The sequence below is a fragment of the Podarcis vaucheri genome (genome assembly GCF_965113315.1).
Source record: "Podarcis vaucheri genome assembly, chromosome: Z".
NCBI lineage: Eukaryota > Metazoa > Chordata > Lepidosauria > Squamata > Lacertidae > Podarcis > Podarcis vaucheri.
In genome coordinates this window covers 52,845,014-52,864,936 of record NC_138758.1, presented here as the reverse complement: position 1 = coordinate 52,864,936, position 19,923 = coordinate 52,845,014, and the positions used below count along the sequence as shown (strand labels likewise).

Below are 19,923 nucleotides of genomic sequence, written 5' to 3'. Positions count from 1 at the left end.
AGAGTGAGAAAAGGGGAAAAGGAAAAGAGGAACGGAACCTTCCGGAAAGATCTTCCCCGACTTGGTACTGAAAGACGCGAATGACTCGCCGGTAGGCAATGCTAGGCGGAGGAAAGAAATGGGGGGGTGAAAAAATGTGGGGTGACATTGGGGGTTTCTGGGGGGCGGGGCAGACAGGACGAGGGGGCGGAGCTAAGCGGAGGGGGCGGAGCAATCATGAGGTCAGTGGGGCAATGATGTAGGTCAGTGGGGCAATTATGAGGGCGTTGGGGCAATTATGAGGTCAGTGGGGCAATTATCTAGGTCAGTGGGGCGATAATGAGGTCAGTGGGGCAATATCTAGGGCAATGGGGCAATAGCTAGGGAAATAGCATGGCAAATGGGGCAAGACCTAGGTCAAGGGGGCAAGACCTAGGTCAAGGGGGCAGGAGGGGCGGAGCTAAGCGGAGGGGGCGGAGCAAGGCAGGCGGGGGGCAATTGGGGGGTCAAGGGGGCAATAGCTGGGTGGGCAGGGCAATAATTATTGTAAGGAGGGCAATAGCTAGGCAGGTGGGGCAATATCTAGGGCAACGGGGCAATTATCTAGGTCAATGGGGCAATAATGAGGTCAGTGGGGCAATTATGAGGGCGTTGGGGCAATTATCTAGATCAATGGGGCAATAATTAGGTCAGTGAGGCAATTATGAGGTCAGTGGGGCAATTATCTAGGTCAGTGGGGCAATAATGAGGTCAGTGGGGCAATTATCTAGGTCAGTGGGGCAATTATCTAGGTCAATGGGGGAATTATGAGGTCAGTGGGGCTATGCAAATGGGGCAATACTTAGGTAAGTATCCAGGTATATGGGGCAAGACTTATGTAGGTACCTAGGCATATGGGGCAATACTTATGTAGGTACCTAGGTATATGGGGCAATACTTAGGTAAGTACCTAGATATGTGGGGCAATACTTATGTAGGTACCTAGGTATGTGGGGCAATACTTAGGTAAGTACCTAGATATGTGGGGCAATACTTAGGGAAGTACCTAGGTATATGGGGCAGTACTTAGGTAAGTACCTGGGCATATGGGGCAATACTTATGTAGGTACCTAGGTATATGGGGCAATACTTAGGTAAGTACCTAGATATGTGGGGCAATACTTGTGGAAGTACCTAGGTATATGGGGCAATACTTATGGAAGTACCTAGGTATATGGGGCAATACTTAGGGAAGTACCTAGGTATGTGGGGCAATACTTATGTAGGTACCTAGGTATATGGGGCAATACTTAGGTAAGTACCTAGATATGTGGGGCAATACTTATGTAGGTACCTAGGTATGTGGGGCAATACTTAGGTAAGTACCTAGATATGTGGGGCAATACTTAGGTAAGTACCTAGGTATATGGGGCAGTACTTAGGTAAGTACCTGGGCATATGGGGCAATACTTATGTAGGTACCTAGGTATATGGGGCAATACTTAGGTAAGTACCTAGGCATATGGGGCAATACCTATGCAAGTGCCTAGGTATGTGGGGCAATACTTATGTAGGTACCTAGGTATGTGGGGCAATACTTATGTAGGTACCTAGGTATGTGGGGCAATACTTATGGAAGTACCTAGGTATGTGGGGCAATACTTATGGAAGTGCCTAGGTATGTGGGGCAATACTTATGTAGGTACCTAGGTATGTGGGGCAATACTTATGGAAGTACCTAGGTATGTGGGGCAATACTTATGGAAGTACCTAGGTATATGGGGCAGTACTTAGGTAAGTACCTAGGCATATGGGGCAATACCTATGCAAGTGCCTAGGTATGTGGGGCAATACTTATGTAGGTACCTAGGTATGTGGGGCAATACTTATGGAAGTACCTAGGTATATGGGGCAATACTTATGTAGGTACCTAGGTATGTGGGGCAATACTTATGGAAGTACCTAGATATGTGGGGCAATACTTGTGGAAGTACCTAGGTATATGGGGCAATACTTATGTAGGTACCTAGGTATGTGGGGCAATACTTATGGAAGTACCTAGGTATGTGGGGCAATACTTATGGAAGTACCTAGGTATATGGGGCAGTACTTAGGTAAGTACCTAGGCATATGGGGCAATACCTATGCAAGTGCCTAGGTATGTGGGGCAATACTTATGTAGGTACCTAGGTATGTGGGGCAATACTTATGGAAGTACCTAGGTATGTGGGGCAATACTTATGGAAGTACCTAGGTATGTGGGGCAATACTTATGGAAGTGCCTAGGTATGTGGGGCAATACTTAGGTAAGTACCTAGGTATATGGGGCAATACCTATGCAGGTACCTAGGTATATGGGGCAATACTTATGGAAGTACCTAGGCATATGGGGCAAGACTTATGTAGGTGCCTAGGCATATGGGGCAATACTTAGGTAAGTACCTAGGTATGTGGGGCAATACTTATGGAAGTACCTAGGCATATGGGGCAATACTTAGGGAAGTACCTAGGTATATGGGGCAATACTTATGTGAGTACCCAGGTATATGGGGCAATACTTATGGAAGTACCTAGGTATATGGGGCAATATCTAGGTCAATGGGGCGATTATCTAGGTCAATGGGGCAATATCTAAGTCAACGGGGCAATTATGTAGGTCAATGGGGCAATAACTATGCAGGTGGGGCTATATCTAGGTCAATGGGGCAATACCCGGGTAGGTGGGGCAATAACTATTGTGGGCAGGGCAATATCTAGGTCAATGGGGCAATATCTAGGTCAATGGGGCAATAATGAGGGCGTTGGGGCAATTATCTAGGTCAGTGGGGCAATAATGAGGTCAGTGGGGCAATTATCTAGGTCAGTGGGGCAATTATGAGGTCAGTGGGGCAATTATCTAGGTCAATGGGGCAATCATGAGGTCAGTGGGGCAATAATGAGGTCAGTGGGGCAATAATGAGGTCAGTGGGGCAATTATCTAGGTCAGTGGGGCAATATCTAGGGCAATGGGGCAATATCTAGGGCAATGGGGCAATACCTCTGCAGGTGGGGCAATAATGGAGCCAAGTGGGGCAACAGCTATGCGGGTGGGGCAATATCTAGGGCAATGGGGCAATAATCTAGGTCAATGGGGAAATATCTAGGGCAATGGGGCAATATCTAGGGCAATGGGGCAATATCTAGGGCAATGGGGCAATTATCTAGGGCAATGGGACAATTATCTAGGGCAATGGGGCAAATATCTAGGGCAATGGAGCAATTATCTAGGGCAATGGGGCAATATCTAGGGCAATGGGGCAATTATCTAGGGCTATGGGGCAATTATGAGGGCAATGGGGCAATATCTAGGGCAATGGGGCAATTATGAGGGCGTTGGGGCAATTATCTAGGGCAATGGGGCAATTATCTAGGGCAATGGGGCAATTATCTAGGGCAATGGGGCAATACCTCTGCAGGTGGGGCAGTAGCCAGGGAAATAGCATTGCAAATGGGGCAAGACCTAGGTCAGTGGGGCAATATCTAGGGCAATGAGGCAGGAGGGGCGGAGCTAAGCGGAGGGGGCGGAGCAAGGCAGGCGGGGGGCAATTTGGGGGTCAAGGGGGCAATAGCTGGGTAGGCGGGGCAAGATCTAGGACGATGGGGCAATATCTAGGGCAATGGGGCAATATCTAGGGCAATGGGGCAATATCTAGGGCAATGGGGCAATTATGTAGGGCAATGGGGCAATATCTAGGGCAATAATCTAGGGCAATGGGGCAATTATCTAGGGCAATGGGGCAATACCTGTGCAGGTGGGGTAATATCTAGGGCAATAGGGCAATTATCTAGGTCAATAGGGCATTACCTGTGCAGGCGGGGCAATATCTAGGGCAATGGGGCAATATCTAGGTCAATGGGGCAATATCTAGGGCAATGGGGCAATAGCTAGGTCAATGGGGCAATATCTAGGTCAATGGGGCAATAACTGGGCAGATGGGGCAATACCTAGTGCAATGGGGGAATATCTAGGGCAATGGGGCAATTATCTAGGGCAATAGGGCAATTATCTAGGGCAATGGGGCAATATCTAGGTCAATGGGGCAATTACTATGCAAATGGGGCAATACCTGGGCATGTGGGGCAATTACTACGCAGACGGGGCAATAAGTATGTAAATAGCTATGCAAATGGGGCAATTACTATGCAAATGGGGCAATACCTGGGCATGTGGGGCAATTACTACGCAGAGGGGGCAATGAGTATGTAAATTGCTATGCAAATGGGGCAATTACTATGCAGATGGGGCAGCTACTACGCAGACGGGGCAATAAGTATGTAAATTACTATGCAAATGGGGCAATTACTATGCAGATGGGGCAGTTACTATGCGGACAGGGCAATGAGTATGTAAATAGCTATGCAAATGGGGCAATACCTGGGCATGTGGGGCAATTACTACGCAGAGGGGGCAATGAGTATGTAAATTGCTATGCAAATGGGGCAATTACTATGCAGATGGGGCAGCTACTACGCAGACGGGGCAATAAGTATGTAAATTACTATGCAAATGGGGCAATTACTATGCAGATGGGGCAGTTACTATGCGGACAGGGCAATGAGTATGTAAATAGCTATGCAAATGGGGCAATACCTGGACATGTGGGGCAATTACTACGCAGAGGGGGCAATGAGTATGTAAATAGCTATGCAAATAGGGCAATTACTATGCAGACGGGGCAATACCTGGGCATGTGGGGCAATTACTATGCAGATGGGGCAATAAGTATGTAAATTGCTATGCAAATGGGGCAATTACTATGCAGATGGGGCAATACTTGGGCATGTGGGGCAATTACTACGCAGACGGGGCAATGAGTATGTAAATTGCTATGCCAATGGGGCAATTACTATGCAAATGGGGCAATACCTGGGCATGTGGGGCAATTACTACGCAGACGAGGCAATGAGTATGTAAATTGCTATGCAAATGGGGCAATTACTATGCAGACGGGGCAATTACTCTGGCCCCAGACGCCGACGTCACGAGCAAAGCAGCTTTGGGGAGGAGAGCAAGGAGTATTTGGTACTCACCCGTCGAGTAGGTAGGTCCTGGCCGAGGGTTCGAGTAGCAGGGAGTAACGTTCCGGGGGGGAGAGGAGAGAAAGAAAAGTCACATTAGCCAAGGGTTGACAGAAACAACAACAACAGTATAATAGTAGTAGTGTAGTAGTAGTGTAGTAGTATAGTAGTAGTAGTAGTGTAGTAGTAGTGTAGTAGTAGTGTAGATATAGTAGTATAGTGGTATAGTAGTAATGGAGTAGTAGTGTGATAGTATAGTAGTAGTGTAGTAGTATAGCAGTAGTATACTAGTAGTATAGCAGTAGTGTAGCAGTAGTAGTGGTAAACTACCACTATTAGACTACCACTATTATTATTATTATTATTATTATTATTATTATTATTATTATTATTATTATTATTACTACTACTACTACTACCACCACCACCACTGCCACTACTACTACTATTACTATTGGTACTCCACACACCTGGTTTCCTGGATCCACTGCTGCTGAGTACTACTACTACTGCCACTACTACTATTACTATCAGTACTCCACACACCTGGTTTCTTGGATCCACTGATGATGATGACTACCACTATTACTACTACCACCACCACCACCACCACTGCCACTACTACTACTACTATCAGTACTCCACGCACCTGGTTTCCTGGATCCACTGATGATGGTGGTGATTACTCCCACTATTACTACTGCCGCCGCCACCACTACTACCACTACTACTACTATTACTATCATTACTCCACACAAAAATACGAATAAATCGAGCGGCGGCCCCTGGTTTCCTGGATCCACTTATGATAATGATTACTACTACTACTACTACTACTACTACTACTACTGCCACTACTACTACTACTATCAGTACTCCACGCACCTGGTCTCCTGGATCCACTGATGATGATGATGATGATGATTATTATTACTACCACTATTACTACTACTGCCACTACTACTATCAGTACTCCACACACAAATACTAATAAATCGAGCGGCGGCAGCTGGTTTCCTGGATCCACTTATGATAATGATTATTACCACCATTACTACTACTACCACTACCACCACCACTACTACTACTATCAGTACTCCACGCACCTGGTTTCCTGGATCCACTTATGATAATGATTATTACCACCACTATTACTGCTGCTGCTGCTGCTACTACTACTGCCACTACTACTACTACCAGTACTCCACGCACCTGGTCTCCTGGATCCACTGGTGGAAGGCGTTGGCGTGCTGGGCAAACTCCTGGCGCAGCTTGTCGTTCTCCTCCTGCCGCCGCTGCTCCTTCTGCAGTTCCAGCTCCCGCTCCTGAGGGGGTTAATTAATTATCCAATTATCGGAATTAATATCCGACGATCGGGATTAATATCCGACGATCGGGATTATTAGCCAATGATCGGAAGGATCCAACCGGATCTCTTCTCGGCGTTGGCGGAAGAAGCGGGATCGGTTGGAAGGGCGGCTGCCTCTCAGCCGGGTGGGCGGGGATTAATAATACTAATAGTAATACTAATAGTAATACTAATACTAATACTAATAATGCCGCCAGAACTTCCGACAGGTTCGGGGATCCCAGGGAGTCTAGAACCTTCTGGGACTTTCCGGAACTGCCTAGAACTGACAGGCGAAGGGGATTTGGGGGATAACCATGGAGTTTCAGAACCTCCCGGAACTTTCCGGAACAACCTAGAACCTCCAAGAGGGAAGGGGATTTGGGGGTTCCCCGGAGAGCCTAGAACCTTCCAGAACTTTCGGAAACTGTCTAGAACTGTCTCTGACAGGTAGGGGATTTGGGGATTCCCGGGAAGTCCATAACCTTCCGGAACCTTCTGGAACTTTCCGGAACAGCCTCTAGGGAAAGGAGATCTGGGGGTTCCCGGGGAGCCTAGAACCTTCCAGAACTTCCCAAGACATTCCAGAATTTTCTAGAACGGCCTTTGACTTTCAACAGGGAAAGGAGATCTGGGGATTTCCGGGGAGCCTAGAACCTTCCAGAACTTCCCAAGACATTCCAGAATTTTCCAGAACAGCCTCTAGCTTTCAACAGGGAGGGGGATTCCTGGGGAAACTTCCGGAAGAACCTAGAACTTTCAAGAGGGAAGGGGATTTGGGGGATTCCTTGAGAGCCTAGAACATCCTTGAACCTTCTGAAACTTTCCAGATCTTTCAAAAACACTCTCGCCTGGAAACAGCCTAGAACGTTCAAAAGGAAAGGGGATTCGGGGGTCTAGAACCTTCCAGAACCTTCCAGAACTGTCTCTAACTTCCAGATTTGGGGATCCTGGGGGAACCCACTATCTTCATGGAGGTTCCACCAGGTCTAGAACCTTCTAGAACTTTCCAAAACTCTCCAGAACCGTCTAGAACCTTTAACAAGGATGGGGATCTGGGGTGATCCGCTACCTTGATGATCTTCTGCAGGTTCCGCAAAAGGAAAGGGGATTCGGGGAGTCTAGAACCTTATAGAACCTTCCAGATGGTCTCCAACTTCCAGATTTGGGGATCCTGGGGGAATCCACTACCTTGAGCTTCTGCGGGTTCCGCCAGGTCTAGAACCTTCTACAACTTTCCAAAACTTTTGAGAACGGCCTAGAACTTTCAACCAGGATGGGGATCTGGGGATCCACTACCTTGATGATCTTCTGCAGGTTCCGCCAAAACAGCCTCTAACTTTCGACAGGGAAGGGGATCCTGGGGGTCTAGAACCTTCCAGAGCAGCCTAGAATGTGGGATCCACTAACCTTGATGATCTTCTGGAAGTTCTGGAACCTACCCAGAATCTAGAACCTTCCAGAACCTCCCGAAACTTTATAGAACGGCCTCTAACTTTTCAATCTGGGGATCCCCGGGGGGGAGATCCACTCACCTTGATGATCTTCTGCAGGTTCTGCCGGCCACCCAGAAGAGAACCTAGAACCTTCCCGAAACTTCCTAGAAGGGGATCCTGGGGGATCTCGGGGGCTCTAGAACCTTCCAGACCAGCCTCGAACGCGGGATCCGCTCACCTTGATGATCTTCTGCAGGTTCCGCCGGCCACCCAGAAGGGAACCTAGAACCTTCCCAAAACTTCCCAGAAGGGGATCCTGGGGGATCTTGGGGGCTCTAGAACCTTCCAGAACAGCCTCGAAGGCGGGATCCACTCACCTTGATGATCTTCTGCAGGTTCCGCCAGGTCTCCTCCAGCGCCTCCATGGTGAACCAAGTGTAGGGGTTGGAAGCCACCCGGAAGCTCCGGATCTGCCGCTCCAGCTCGGCCAATTGGTTGAAGTCGGCCTGGGCGGAGCTTAGGGAGGCGCGGAACGCGTCATGCGCCTCCTTCAGGGCCCGGATCTCCTCCAGCGAGTTGCAGCGGACGGGATCCGTGAGATCCTCTTCCGCGTTCTCGAACCAGCTGTTGAAGGCGGAGGCCTTCTTGGCGAAGGTGAGGAAGAGATCTTCCACCTGGGAAAGGGGAGGAGAATAACGGGAATAATAGTATTAATAAATGATTAATAATAATAAGCGTAGTGATAGTGATAATGATAATGATAATAAAAATAAATGATTAATAATAATAATAATAAATGATTAATAGTAATAATAGTAATAATGATAATAAAAATAAATGAATAATAATAATAATAATAATAATAATAATAATAATAATAATAATAATAATGTGATATAATATTAGTATTATTATTACTATAACCCTAACCCAACCCTATCCCTGATGATTAAAAGTAATAATCGTAGTAATAGTGGTAATGATAATGATAATAAAAATAAATGATGATGATGATGATTAATAATAATAATATGTGATTAATAGTAATAAGCATAGTAATAGTGATAATGATAAAAATAAATAATAATAATTAATAATTATCACAGTAATAGTGATAATGATAATGATAATGATGATAAAAATAAATGATTAATAATAATAATAAATGATTAATAGTAATAATCGTAGTAATAGTGATAATGATAATGATAAGAAATGATTAATAATAATAATAATAAATGATTAATAGTAATAGTAGTAATAGTGGTAATGATAATAATAAAAACAAATGATTAATAATAATAATAATAATAATAATAATAATAATAATAATAATAATAATAAATGATTAATAGTAATAACCGTAGTAATAGTGATAATGATAATAAAAATAAATGATTAATAATAATAATAAATGATTAATAGTAATAATATAATGATTAATAGCAATAATAATTAGGCGCTTCTTCTATTTCCTATGGGTCCCACCCCCTTTTTTCTATGGGTCCTGCCCCCTTTTTCTCCCCACAGAAGCCCCACCCACCTTCCAGAAGCTCCTCCCCGTACTATGGGTCCCAGCCTGCCCCACGGAAGCCCCGCCCACCTTCCGGAAGCTTCTCTTTCCTATGGGTCCCAACCTGCCCCCTTTCTCCCCCCTGCCCCACAGAAGCCCCGCCCACCTTCCGGAAGTGCTCCTGGGCTTCCAGCAGCTTCTTCTATGGGTCCCAACCTGCCCCCTTTTTCTCCCCACTGAAGCCCCACCCCTTTCTCTGCCCCACGGAAGCCCCGTCCGCCTTCCGGAAGCTCCTCTTCCCCGTACTATGGGTCCCAGCCTGCCCCACGGAAGCCCCGTCCGCCTTCCGGAAGCTCCTCCTCCCCATACTATGGGTCCCAGCCTGCCCCACTGAAGCCCCACCCACCTTCCAGAAGCTCCTCCTGCCCTTACTATGGGTCCCAGCCTGCCCCATGGAAGCCCCACCCACCTTCCGGAAGCTCCTCCTCCCCTTACTATGGGTCCCAGCCTGCCCCACTGAAGCCCCGCCCACCTTCCGGAAGCGTTCCTGAGCTTCCAGGCGCTTCTATTTCCTATGGGTCCTGCCCCCTTTCTCTCCCCCCTGCCCCACGGAAGCCCCGCCCACCTTCCGGAAGTGCTCCTGGGCTTCCAGCAGCTTCTTCTTCCGGGAGGCGGAGCCGGCCAGCAATTGGTTCCAGCGCTTCGTCAGGGAGGCGTGTCCCCTTTTTCTCCCCAATGAAGCCCCACCCCTTTCTCTGCCCCATGGAAGCCCCGCCCACCTTCCATAAGCTCCTCCTCCCCTTACTATGGGTCCCAGCCTGCCCCACGGAAGCCCCGCCCACCTACTGGAAGTGTTCCTGAGCTTCCAGGAGCTTCTTCTATGGGTCCCAACCTGCCCCCTTTTTCTCCCCACGGAAGCCCCGCCCCCTTTCCATTTCCTATGGGTCCCAGCCTGCCGTGCTTCCAGGCGCTTCTTCCCTTTCCTATGGGTCCTGCCCCCTTTGACTCCCCACGGAAGCCCTGCCCCCTTTCCCTTTCCTATGGGTCCCATCCTGCCCCCTTTTTCCTCCCCACTGAAGCCCCGCCCACAGCCTGCCCCTTTCCCCCTGCCCCACAGAAGCCCCGCCCCCTTTCCACTTCCTAGGGGTCCCCGCCTGCCCCACGGAAGCCCCGCCCACCTTCCGGAAGTGCTCCTGGGCTTCCAGCAGCTTCTTCTTCCGGGAGGCGGAGCCGGCCAGCAATTGGTTCCAGCGCTTCGTCAGGGAGGCGTGTCGGGCCTCGATGGCCTTCGATTGGACGTGGCGGGCGGCCAATAGCTGCTCTTTGAGGGCGGCGATGTTGGAGATCCCTTCTTGCTGGAAGGCCTGCAGGCCGGCGTCAAAGGTCTCCTGGTTGGGGGGCAGAAGAAGTGGGGCAGGGGTTCAAATTCTGTGGGGCAGGAAGCCGTGAACAGCGGGATTAAGGCGTCAAAGGTTTCCTGGGTTGGGGGGCAGAAGAAGTGGGGCAGGGGTTCAAATTTTGTGGGGCAGGAAGCTGTGAAGAGCGGGATTAAGGCGTCAAAGGTCTCCTGGTTGGGGGGCAGAGGAAGTGGGGCAGGGGTTCAAATTTTGTGGGGCAGGAAGCCATGAACAGCGGGATTAAGGCGTCAAAGGTCTCCTGGTTGGGGGGCAGAAGAAGTGGGGCAGGGGTTCAAATTCTGTGGGGCAGGAAGCTGTGAACAGCGGGATTAAGGCGTCAAAGGTCTCCTGGTTGGGGGGCAGAAGAAGTGGGGCAGGGGTTCAAATTCTGTGGGGCAGGAAGCCGTGAACAGCGGGATTAAGGCGTCAAAGGTCTCCTGGTTGGGGGGCAGAAGAAGTGGGGCAGGGGTTCAAATTTTGTGGGGCAGGAAGCTGTGAACAGCGGGATTAAGGCGTCAAAGGTCTCCTGGTTGGGGGGCAGAGGAAGTGGGGCAGGGGTTCAAATTTTGTGGGGCAGGAAGCCGTGAACAGCGGGATTAAGGCGTCAAAGGTTTCCTGGGTTGGGGGGCAGAAGAAGTGGGGCAGGGGTTCAAATTTTGTGGGGCAGGAAGCCGTGAACAGCGGGATTAAGGCGTCAAAGGTCTCCTGGTTGGGGGGCAGAAGAAGTGGGGCAGGGGTTCAAATTTTGTGGGGCAGGAAGCCATGAACAGCGGGATTAAGGCGTCAAAGGTCTCCTGGTTGGGGGGCAGAAGAAGTGGGGCAGGGGTTCAAATTCTGTGGGGCAGGAAGCTGTGAACAGCGGGATTAAGGCGTCAAAGGTCTCCTGGTTGGGGGGCAGAAGAAGTGGGGCAGGGGTTCAAATTCTGTGGGGCAGGAAGCCGTGAACAGCGGGATTAAGGCGTCAAAGGTCTCCTGGTTGGGGGGCAGAAGAAGTGGGGCAGGGGTTCAAATTTTGTGGGGCAGGAAGCTATGAACAGCGGGATTAAGGCGTCAAAGGTCTCCTGGTTGGGGGGCAGAGGAAGTGGGGCAGGGGTTCAAATTTTGTGGGGCAGGAAGCCGTGAACAGCGGGATTAAGGCGTCAAAGGTTTCCTGGGTTGGGGGGCAGAAGAAGTGGGGCAGGGGTTCAAATTTTGTGGGGCAGGAAGCCGTGAACAGCGGGATTAAGGCGTCAAAGGTCTCCTGGTTGGGGGGCAGAAGAAGTGGGGCAGGGGTTCAAATTTTGTGGGGCAGGAAGCCGTGAACAGCGGGATTAAGGCGTCAAAGGTCTCCTGGTTGGGGGGCAGAAGAAGTGGGGCAGGGGTTCAAATTCTGTGGGGCAGGAAGCCGTGAACAGCGGGATTAAGGCGTCAAAGGTCTCCTGGTTGGGGGGCAGAAGAAGTGGGGCAGGGGTTCAAATTCTGTGGGGCAGGAAGCCGTGAACAGCGGGATTAAGGCGTCAAAGGTCTCCTGGTTGGGGGGCAGAAGAAGTGGGGCAGGGGTTCAAATTTTGTGGGGCAGGAAGCCGTGAACAGCGGGATTAAGGCGTCAAAGGTTTCCTGGGTTGGGGGGCAGAGAATGTGGGGCAGGGGTTAGGATGGTGTGGGGCGGGAGGCTCCGAAGAGCGGGGTGGGATTCTGTGGGGCCAATTCTGTGGGGCGCGGGTTGGAATTCCTTGGGGCACGGGTTGGGATTAAGTGGGGAGAATTCTGTGGGGCGCGGGTTGGAATTCTGTGGGGCCAATTCTGTGGGGTGCAGGTTCATATTGTGTGGGGAGAATTCTGTGGGGCGCGGGTTGGAATTCTGTGGGCCCAATTCTGTGGGGCACGGGTTCGTATTGTGTGGGGAGAATTCTGTGGGGTGCGGGTTGGAATTCTGTGGGGCGCGGGTTGGAATTCTGTGGGGTGCGGGTTCAGATTACATGGGGATAATTCTGTGAGGCGCGGGTTCGTATTGTGTGGGGAGAATTCTGTGGGGCGCGGGTTCGGATGATGTGGGGAGAATTCCTTGGGCGCGGGTTGGAATTCTGTGGGGCCAATTCTGTGGGACGCAGAAAAAGTGGGGCAGGGGTTAGGATGGTGTGGGGCGGGAGGCTCTGAAGAGCGGGGTGGGGTTCTGTGGGGCAGGAAGCTCCGCCCACCCGGATCAAGGGGTCCGGCTCCGCCCACACAGATTGAGGGAGAGTCAGGGTTTCCTGGTTGGGGGGCAGAAAAGGGGGGCAGGGGTCAGGATGGTGTGGGGCGGGAGGCTCCGAAAAGCGGGGTGGGATTCTGTGGGGCCAATTCTGTGGGGCGCGGGGTGGGATTCTGTGGGGCAGGAAGCTCCGCCCACCCGGATCGGGGTCAGGGGAGCGAAGGTTTCCTGGTTGGGGGGCAGAAAAAGTGGGGCAGGGATTCAGGTGATGGGGTTCGAATTCTGTGGGGCGGTGAAGCTCCGCCTATCCACCCGGATTGGGGTCAGGAAGCTCCACCCACTGGGATTGAGGGGTCAGGGGGTGGAGTGCTGTGGGGCAGGAAGCTCCGCCCATCAGGGGAGGGTTTAGGGGTTCAGATTGTGTGGGGCAGGAAGCTGCAAACACCAGGATTGAGGGGTCAGGGGTTGGAGTCCTGTGGGGCAGGAAGCTCCGCCCACCCGGATTGAGAGGTCAGATCCCTTCCTGCTGGAAGGCCTGCAGGCCGGCGTCAAAGGTTTCCTGGTTGGGGGGCAGAAGAAGTGGGGCAGGGGTTAGGATGGCGTGGGGTTGGAATTGTGTGGGGTGGGAGGCTCCGCCCACCCGGATCAAGACTCCGCCCACATGGATTGAGGGAGGAGAGTCCGGGTTGGGGGGCAGAAAGTGGGGCAGGGGTGCAGGTTTGAATTGTGTGGGGCCCATTCTGTGGGGCGCGGGTTGGAATGCTGTGGGGCGTGGGTTCGGATTACGTGGGGAGAATTCCGTGGGGCGCAGGTTTGAATTGTGTGGGGCCCATTCTGTGGGGCGTGGGTTCGTGTTGTGTGGGGAGAATTCTGTGGGGCGCGGGTTGGAATTCTGTGGGGAGAATTCTGCGGGTCGCAGGTTGGAATTCTGTGGGGAATTCTGCGGGGCGCAGGTTGGAATTCTGTGGGGCCAATTCTGTGGGGCGCGGGTTGGAATTCTGTGGGGCAGGAAGCTCCGCCCCTCAGGGAAGGAGTCAGGGGAGCGGCTTTGAATTCTGTGGGGCAAGAAGCTACACCCACCCGGATTGGGGTCAGGGTCAGAGGTTTAAATTCTGTGGGGTAGGAAGCTCCATCCACCTGGGTTGAGGGGTCAGGGGAGCGGGTTCAAATTCCATGGGGCAAGAAGCTCCGCCCCCACTTAGGGGTCAGGGGTTCAAATCCTGTGGGGCAATAAGCTCCGCCCACCCAGATTGAATTCCATGGGACAACAAGCTCCGCCCACCCACCCGGGGGCCAGGGGTTCAAATTCCATGGGGAAAGAAGCTCCGCCCCCCACTTAGGGGTCAGGGTTGGGGGTCACCTGTTTGGTCAGCAGCGTCTGGACAGAAGACAAATCCCGTCCGTAATCGTCCGTCTTGAGGCTGTTCTCTTTCTCCCCTAGGATATGTGGGGCAGAGAAGTGGGGCGGGGTTAGTTCGGGGCAGCACTGACCCCTAACCCAACCCTAGCCCTGACCCCTAACCTTGACCCCCAACCCTGACCCACACCTAGCATTGACCCCTGACCCACACCTAGCACTGACCCCTAACCTTGAGCCCTAACCCTGACCCACACCTAGCATTGGCTCCTGACCCACATCTAGCACTGACCCCTAACCCTAACCCTGACCCACACCTAGCACTGACGCCTGACCCACACCTAGCACTGACCCCTAACCTTGACCCCTAACCCTGACCCACACCTAGCATTGACCCCTGACCCACACCTAGCACTGACCCCTAACCCAATCCTAGCACTGACCCCTAACCTTGACCCCTAACCCTGACCCACACCTAGCATTGACGCCTGACCCAACCCTAGCACTGACCCCTAACCTTGACCCCTAACCCTGACCCACACCTAGCACTGACCCCTGACCCACAACTAGCATGGAGCCCTGACCCACACCTAGCACTGACCCCTAACCTTGACCCCTAACCCTGACCCACACCTAGCACTGACCCCTAACCCTAGCACTGACCCCTAACCTTGACCCCTAACCCTGACCCACACCTAGCACTGACCCCTAACCCAACCTTAGCATTGACCCCAACCCTATAATTGACCCCTAACCCTAGCCCTGACCCCTAACCCTTTCCCAGCCCTAGCCCTGACCCCTAACCCAACCCCATTCCTGACCTAAACCCCAACCCTAGCATTGACCCCTAACCCAACCCTATAGCTAACCCTGACCCTAACCTTAGCCCTATGCTTAACCCTATAATTGACCCCTAACTCGAACTCTGACTCTAACCCAACCCTAGCAATGCCCCCAACCCTGACCCCTAACCCTATTCCTGACCCCTAACCCACCCCTATCCCTGACCCCTAACCCAACCCTATCCCTGACCCCTAACCCTAACCCAACCCTAGCACTGCCCCCTAACCCTGCCCCCTAACCCTATTCCGAACCCTAACCAAACCCTATCCCTGACCCTTAACCCCTAACCCTCACCCAACCCTAGCCCTGACCCCTAGCCCTAACCCTGACCCCTAACCCTATTCCTAACCATAACCCAACCCTATTCCTGACCCATAACCCTGCCCCCTAACCCTATTCCTAACCCAACCCTATCCCTGACCCCTAACCCAACACTATCCCTGACCCCTAACCATAACCCAACCCTAGCAATGACCCCTAACCCTACCCCTGGCCCCTACCCCTGCCCCCTAACCCTATTCCTAACCCAACCCTAACCCTGACCCCTAACCCCTAACCCAACCCTATCCCTGACCCCTAACCCTAACCCAACCCTGACCCCTAACCCTAACCCAACCCTATCCCTGACCCCTAACCCCTAACCCTGACCCCTAACCCAACCCTGTCCCTGACCCCTAACCCAACCCTATCCCTGACCCCTAACCCTAACCCAACCCTATCCCTGACCCCTAACCCTATTCCTAACCCTATCCCTGACCCCTAACCCAACCCTAGCACTGCCCCCTAACCCTGACCCCTAACCCTATTCCTAACCCTAACCCAACCCTATCCCTGACCCCTAACCCTGACCCCTAACCCAACCCTGTCCCTGACCCCTAACCCAACCCTATCCCTGACCCCTAACCCTAACCCAACCCTATCCCTGACCCCTAACCCTATTCCTAACCCTATCCCTGACCCCTAACCCAACCCTAGCACTGCCCCCTAACCCTGACCCCTAACCCTATTCCTAACCCTAACCCAACCCTATCCCTGACCCCTAACCCTGACCCCTAACCCAACCCTATCCCTGACCCCTAACCCAACCCCATTCCTGACCTAAACCCCAACCCTAGCATTGACCCCTAACCCAACCCTATAGCTAACCCTGACCCTAACTTTAGCCCTATGCTTAACCCTATAATTGACCCCTAACTCGAACTCTGACTCTAACCCAACCCTAGCAATGCCCCCAACCCTGACCCCTAACCCTATTCCTGACCCCTAACCCACCCCTATCCCTGACCCCTAACCCAACCCTATCCCTGACCCCTAACCCTAACCCAACCCTAGCACTGCCCCCTAACCCTGCCCCCTAACCCTATTCCTGACCCCTAACCCAACCCTAGCACTGCCCCCTAACCCTGACCCCTAACCCTATTCCGAACCCTAACCAAACCCTAGCACTGACCCCTAACCCTGCCCCCTAACCCTATTCCGAACCCTAACCAAACCCTAGCACTGACCCCTAACCCTGCCCCCTAACCCTATTCCTGACCCCTAACCCTATTCCTGACCCCTAACCCAATCCTAGCACTGCCCCCTAACCCTGCCCCCTAACCCTATTCCGAACCCTAACCAAACCCTAGCACTGACCCCTAACTCTGACCCCTAACCCTATTCCGAACCCTAACCCAACCCTAGCACTGACCCCTAACCCTGCCCCCTAACCCTATTCCGAACCCTAACCAAACCCTAGCACTGACCCCTAACTCTGACCCCTAACCCTATTCCGAACCCTAACCCAACCCTAGCACTGACCCCTAACCCTGCCCCCTAACCCTATTCCTGACCCCCAACCCAACCCTAGCACTGCCCCCTAACCCTATTCCGAACCCTAACCAAACCCTAGCACTGACCCCTAACCCTGCCCCCTAACCCTATTCCTAACCCAACCCTAACCCTGACCCCTAACCCCTAACCCAACCCTATCCCTGACCCCTAACCCTAACCCAACCCTGACCCCTAACCCTAACCCAACCCTATCCCTGACCCCTAACCCTAACCCAACCCTATCCCTGACCCCTAACCCTGACCCCTAACCCAACCCTGTCCCTGACCCCTAACCCAACCCTATCCCTGACCCCTAACCCTAACCCAACCCTATCCCTGACCCCTAACCCTATTCCTAACCCTATCCCTGACCCCTAACCCAACCCTAGCACTGCCCCCTAACCCTGACCCCTAACCCTATTCCTAACCCTAACCCAACCCTATCCCTGACCCCTAACCCTGACCCCTAACCCAACCCTATCCCTGACCCCTAACCCTAACCCAACCCTGTCCCTGACCCCTAACCCTAACCCAACCCTATCCCTGACCCCTAACCCAACCCTAACCCTGACCCCTAACCCTAAGCCAACACTATACCTGACCCCTAACCCAACCCTAGCACTGCCCCCTAACCCTAACCCAACCCTAACACTGCCCCCTAACCCCTAACCCCTAACCCTGACCCCTAACCCTATCCCTGACCCCTAACCCCTAACCCAACCCTCACCCTGACCCCTAACCCTAACCCAACCCTATCCCTGACCCCTAACCCAACCCTAACCCTGACCCCTAACCCTAACCCAACCCTATCCCTGACCCCTAACCCTAACCCAACCCTATCCCTGACCCCTAACCCAACCCTATCCCTGACCCCTAACCCCTAACCCCTAACCCCTAACCCTAACCCAACCCTATCCCTGACCCCTAACCCAACCCTAGCACTGCCCCCTAACCCTGACCCCTAACCCTAACCCAACCCTAACCCTGACCCCTAACCCAACCCTATCCCTGACCCCTAACCCCTAACCCCTAACCCTAACCCAACCCTATCCCTGACCCCTAACCCAACCCTAACCCTGACCCCTAACCCTAACCCAACCCTATCCCTGACCCCTAACCCCTAACCCTAACCCAACCCTATCCCTGACCCCTAACCCTAACCCTAACCCTATCCCTGCCCCCTAACCCCTCGAACCCGCCACTCGGGGGGGCCGCCCCCTACCGATCCAGGACTCCACCACGTCGGCCTTCCAGTTGAACTGGAGGAAGGCGGAGTTCTCGTCCAGCTTGGCCTTGCGCTGGGAGGCGGCCCTCTCCAGGTCGGCCACTTTGGCGCGCAGGGCGGCCATCTTGGCGGTGATGTTCTCCTCGTGGTGGTTGTTCTGGAGGAGGGGGGGAGAGGAAATTAAATTAATAATAATAATAATAATAATAATAATAATAATAATAATAATAATAATAACAACAACAACAATAACAAAACAACAACAATAATAGACATAATATAAGATGATAATAGTAATAGTAATATAATAATATATGATAATAATAATAATAATAATAATATCATTTATAATAATAATATATGACATAATATAACAATATAGTAGTAGTAGTAATATATGACATAATACAATATAATAATAGTAATAGTAATAGAGTAGTAGTAGTAGTAGTAGTAGTAGTAGTAGTAATATATGACATAATACAATATAATAATAGTAATAGTAATAGTAATAGTAGTAGTAGTAGTAGTAGTAGTAGTAGTAGTAGTAATATATGACATAATACAATATAATAATAGTAATAGTAATAGAATAATAATAATAGTAATAATAATAATAATAATAATAATAATGATGATGATGATGATGATGATGATATAATTAATAATAATATATAATAATAATATATGACATAATATAGTAGTAGTAGTAGTAATAATAGTGCTATAACAATATTATAATATATTAGTACTATGCTAGTAGTACTAATGCTAGCACTAATATTAATACTACTATTAGTGGTGGTGGTGATGATGATAATAATAATAATAATAATAATAATAATAATAATAATAATAATAATAATAATAATACAATGATTAAATTAAATTTCTGTTTAGTAGTAGTAGTAGTAGTAGTAGTAGTAGTAGTAGTAGTAATATAATAGTATACTATATAAGAGTGCTATAACAATATTATAATACTATAATAGTACAATACTACTACTATTAGCACTATTAGTACTAGTACTAGTTGCTGCTGCTGCTGCTGCTACTACTACTACTACTAGTAGTAGTAATAATAATAATAATAATAAATGAGTGCTAGAACTATAATAATATAATAGTACTATACTACTAGTAGTACTAGTACTAGTTAGTACTACTACTGTTATTATTATTATTATTATTATTATTATTATTATTATTAGTAATAATAATTCAATGATTAAATTAAATTTGTTTTATTATAAAAATATATAATAATACAAGATAACAATATATGAGTGCTATAACAATATTATAATAATATAATAGTACTATACTACTAGTATAGTACTATTTAATCATTGAATTACTACTACTACTTTTATTATTATTAGTAATAATAATAATAATAATAATAATTCAATGTTAAATCAAATTTTTGTTTTATTATAAAAATATATAATACAAGATAATGATAATATATAATATAAGAGTGCTATAACAATATTATAATAATATAATAGTACTATACTAGTACTACTACTATTAGTACTAATAGTAGTACTAGTAAACCCCCCCCCAATGAAAAATAATAATACTCACCTTCTGGATCAGTTCCTGCCCGTTGGCGCAGACGTCATTGACCCGCTCCTTGTGGACGGCGAAATCCGTCTCAAAAGCTTCGTGTTTCTTCAGCAGGCCCTGAAATAATAATAATAATAATAATAATAATAATAATAATAGAAACCAGGATTAGAAACTGATATATTGCCATTAATAATAATAATAATTTTTGAAACCAGGGTGAGAAATTCAGAT

The 19,923-nt window shown here is 49.8% G+C and overlaps 1 protein-coding gene across 1 annotated transcript in view; it reads right to left on the bottom strand.

Annotated features, from left to right (window-relative positions):
* Positions 1 to 19,923, bottom strand: part of LOC309524283 (spectrin alpha chain, non-erythrocytic 1-like) — a gene marked incomplete at its 5' end in the record, with an annotated part of 62,396 nt that overhangs the window by 22,556 nt on the left and 19,917 nt on the right. Inside the window, 8 exons of the mRNA XM_082208740.1 lie at positions 5,029 to 5,046; positions 6,229 to 6,341; positions 8,178 to 8,474; positions 9,939 to 10,068; positions 10,472 to 10,701; positions 14,241 to 14,317; positions 18,115 to 18,274; positions 19,708 to 19,806. Of these exons, the coding sequence (XP_082064866.1) occupies positions 5,029 to 5,046; positions 6,229 to 6,341; positions 8,178 to 8,474; positions 9,939 to 10,068; positions 10,472 to 10,701; positions 14,241 to 14,317; positions 18,115 to 18,274; positions 19,708 to 19,806 (1,124 nt within the window). The remainder of the gene's footprint in view (positions 1 to 5,028; positions 5,047 to 6,228; positions 6,342 to 8,177; positions 8,475 to 9,938; positions 10,069 to 10,471; positions 10,702 to 14,240; positions 14,318 to 18,114; positions 18,275 to 19,707; positions 19,807 to 19,923) is intronic.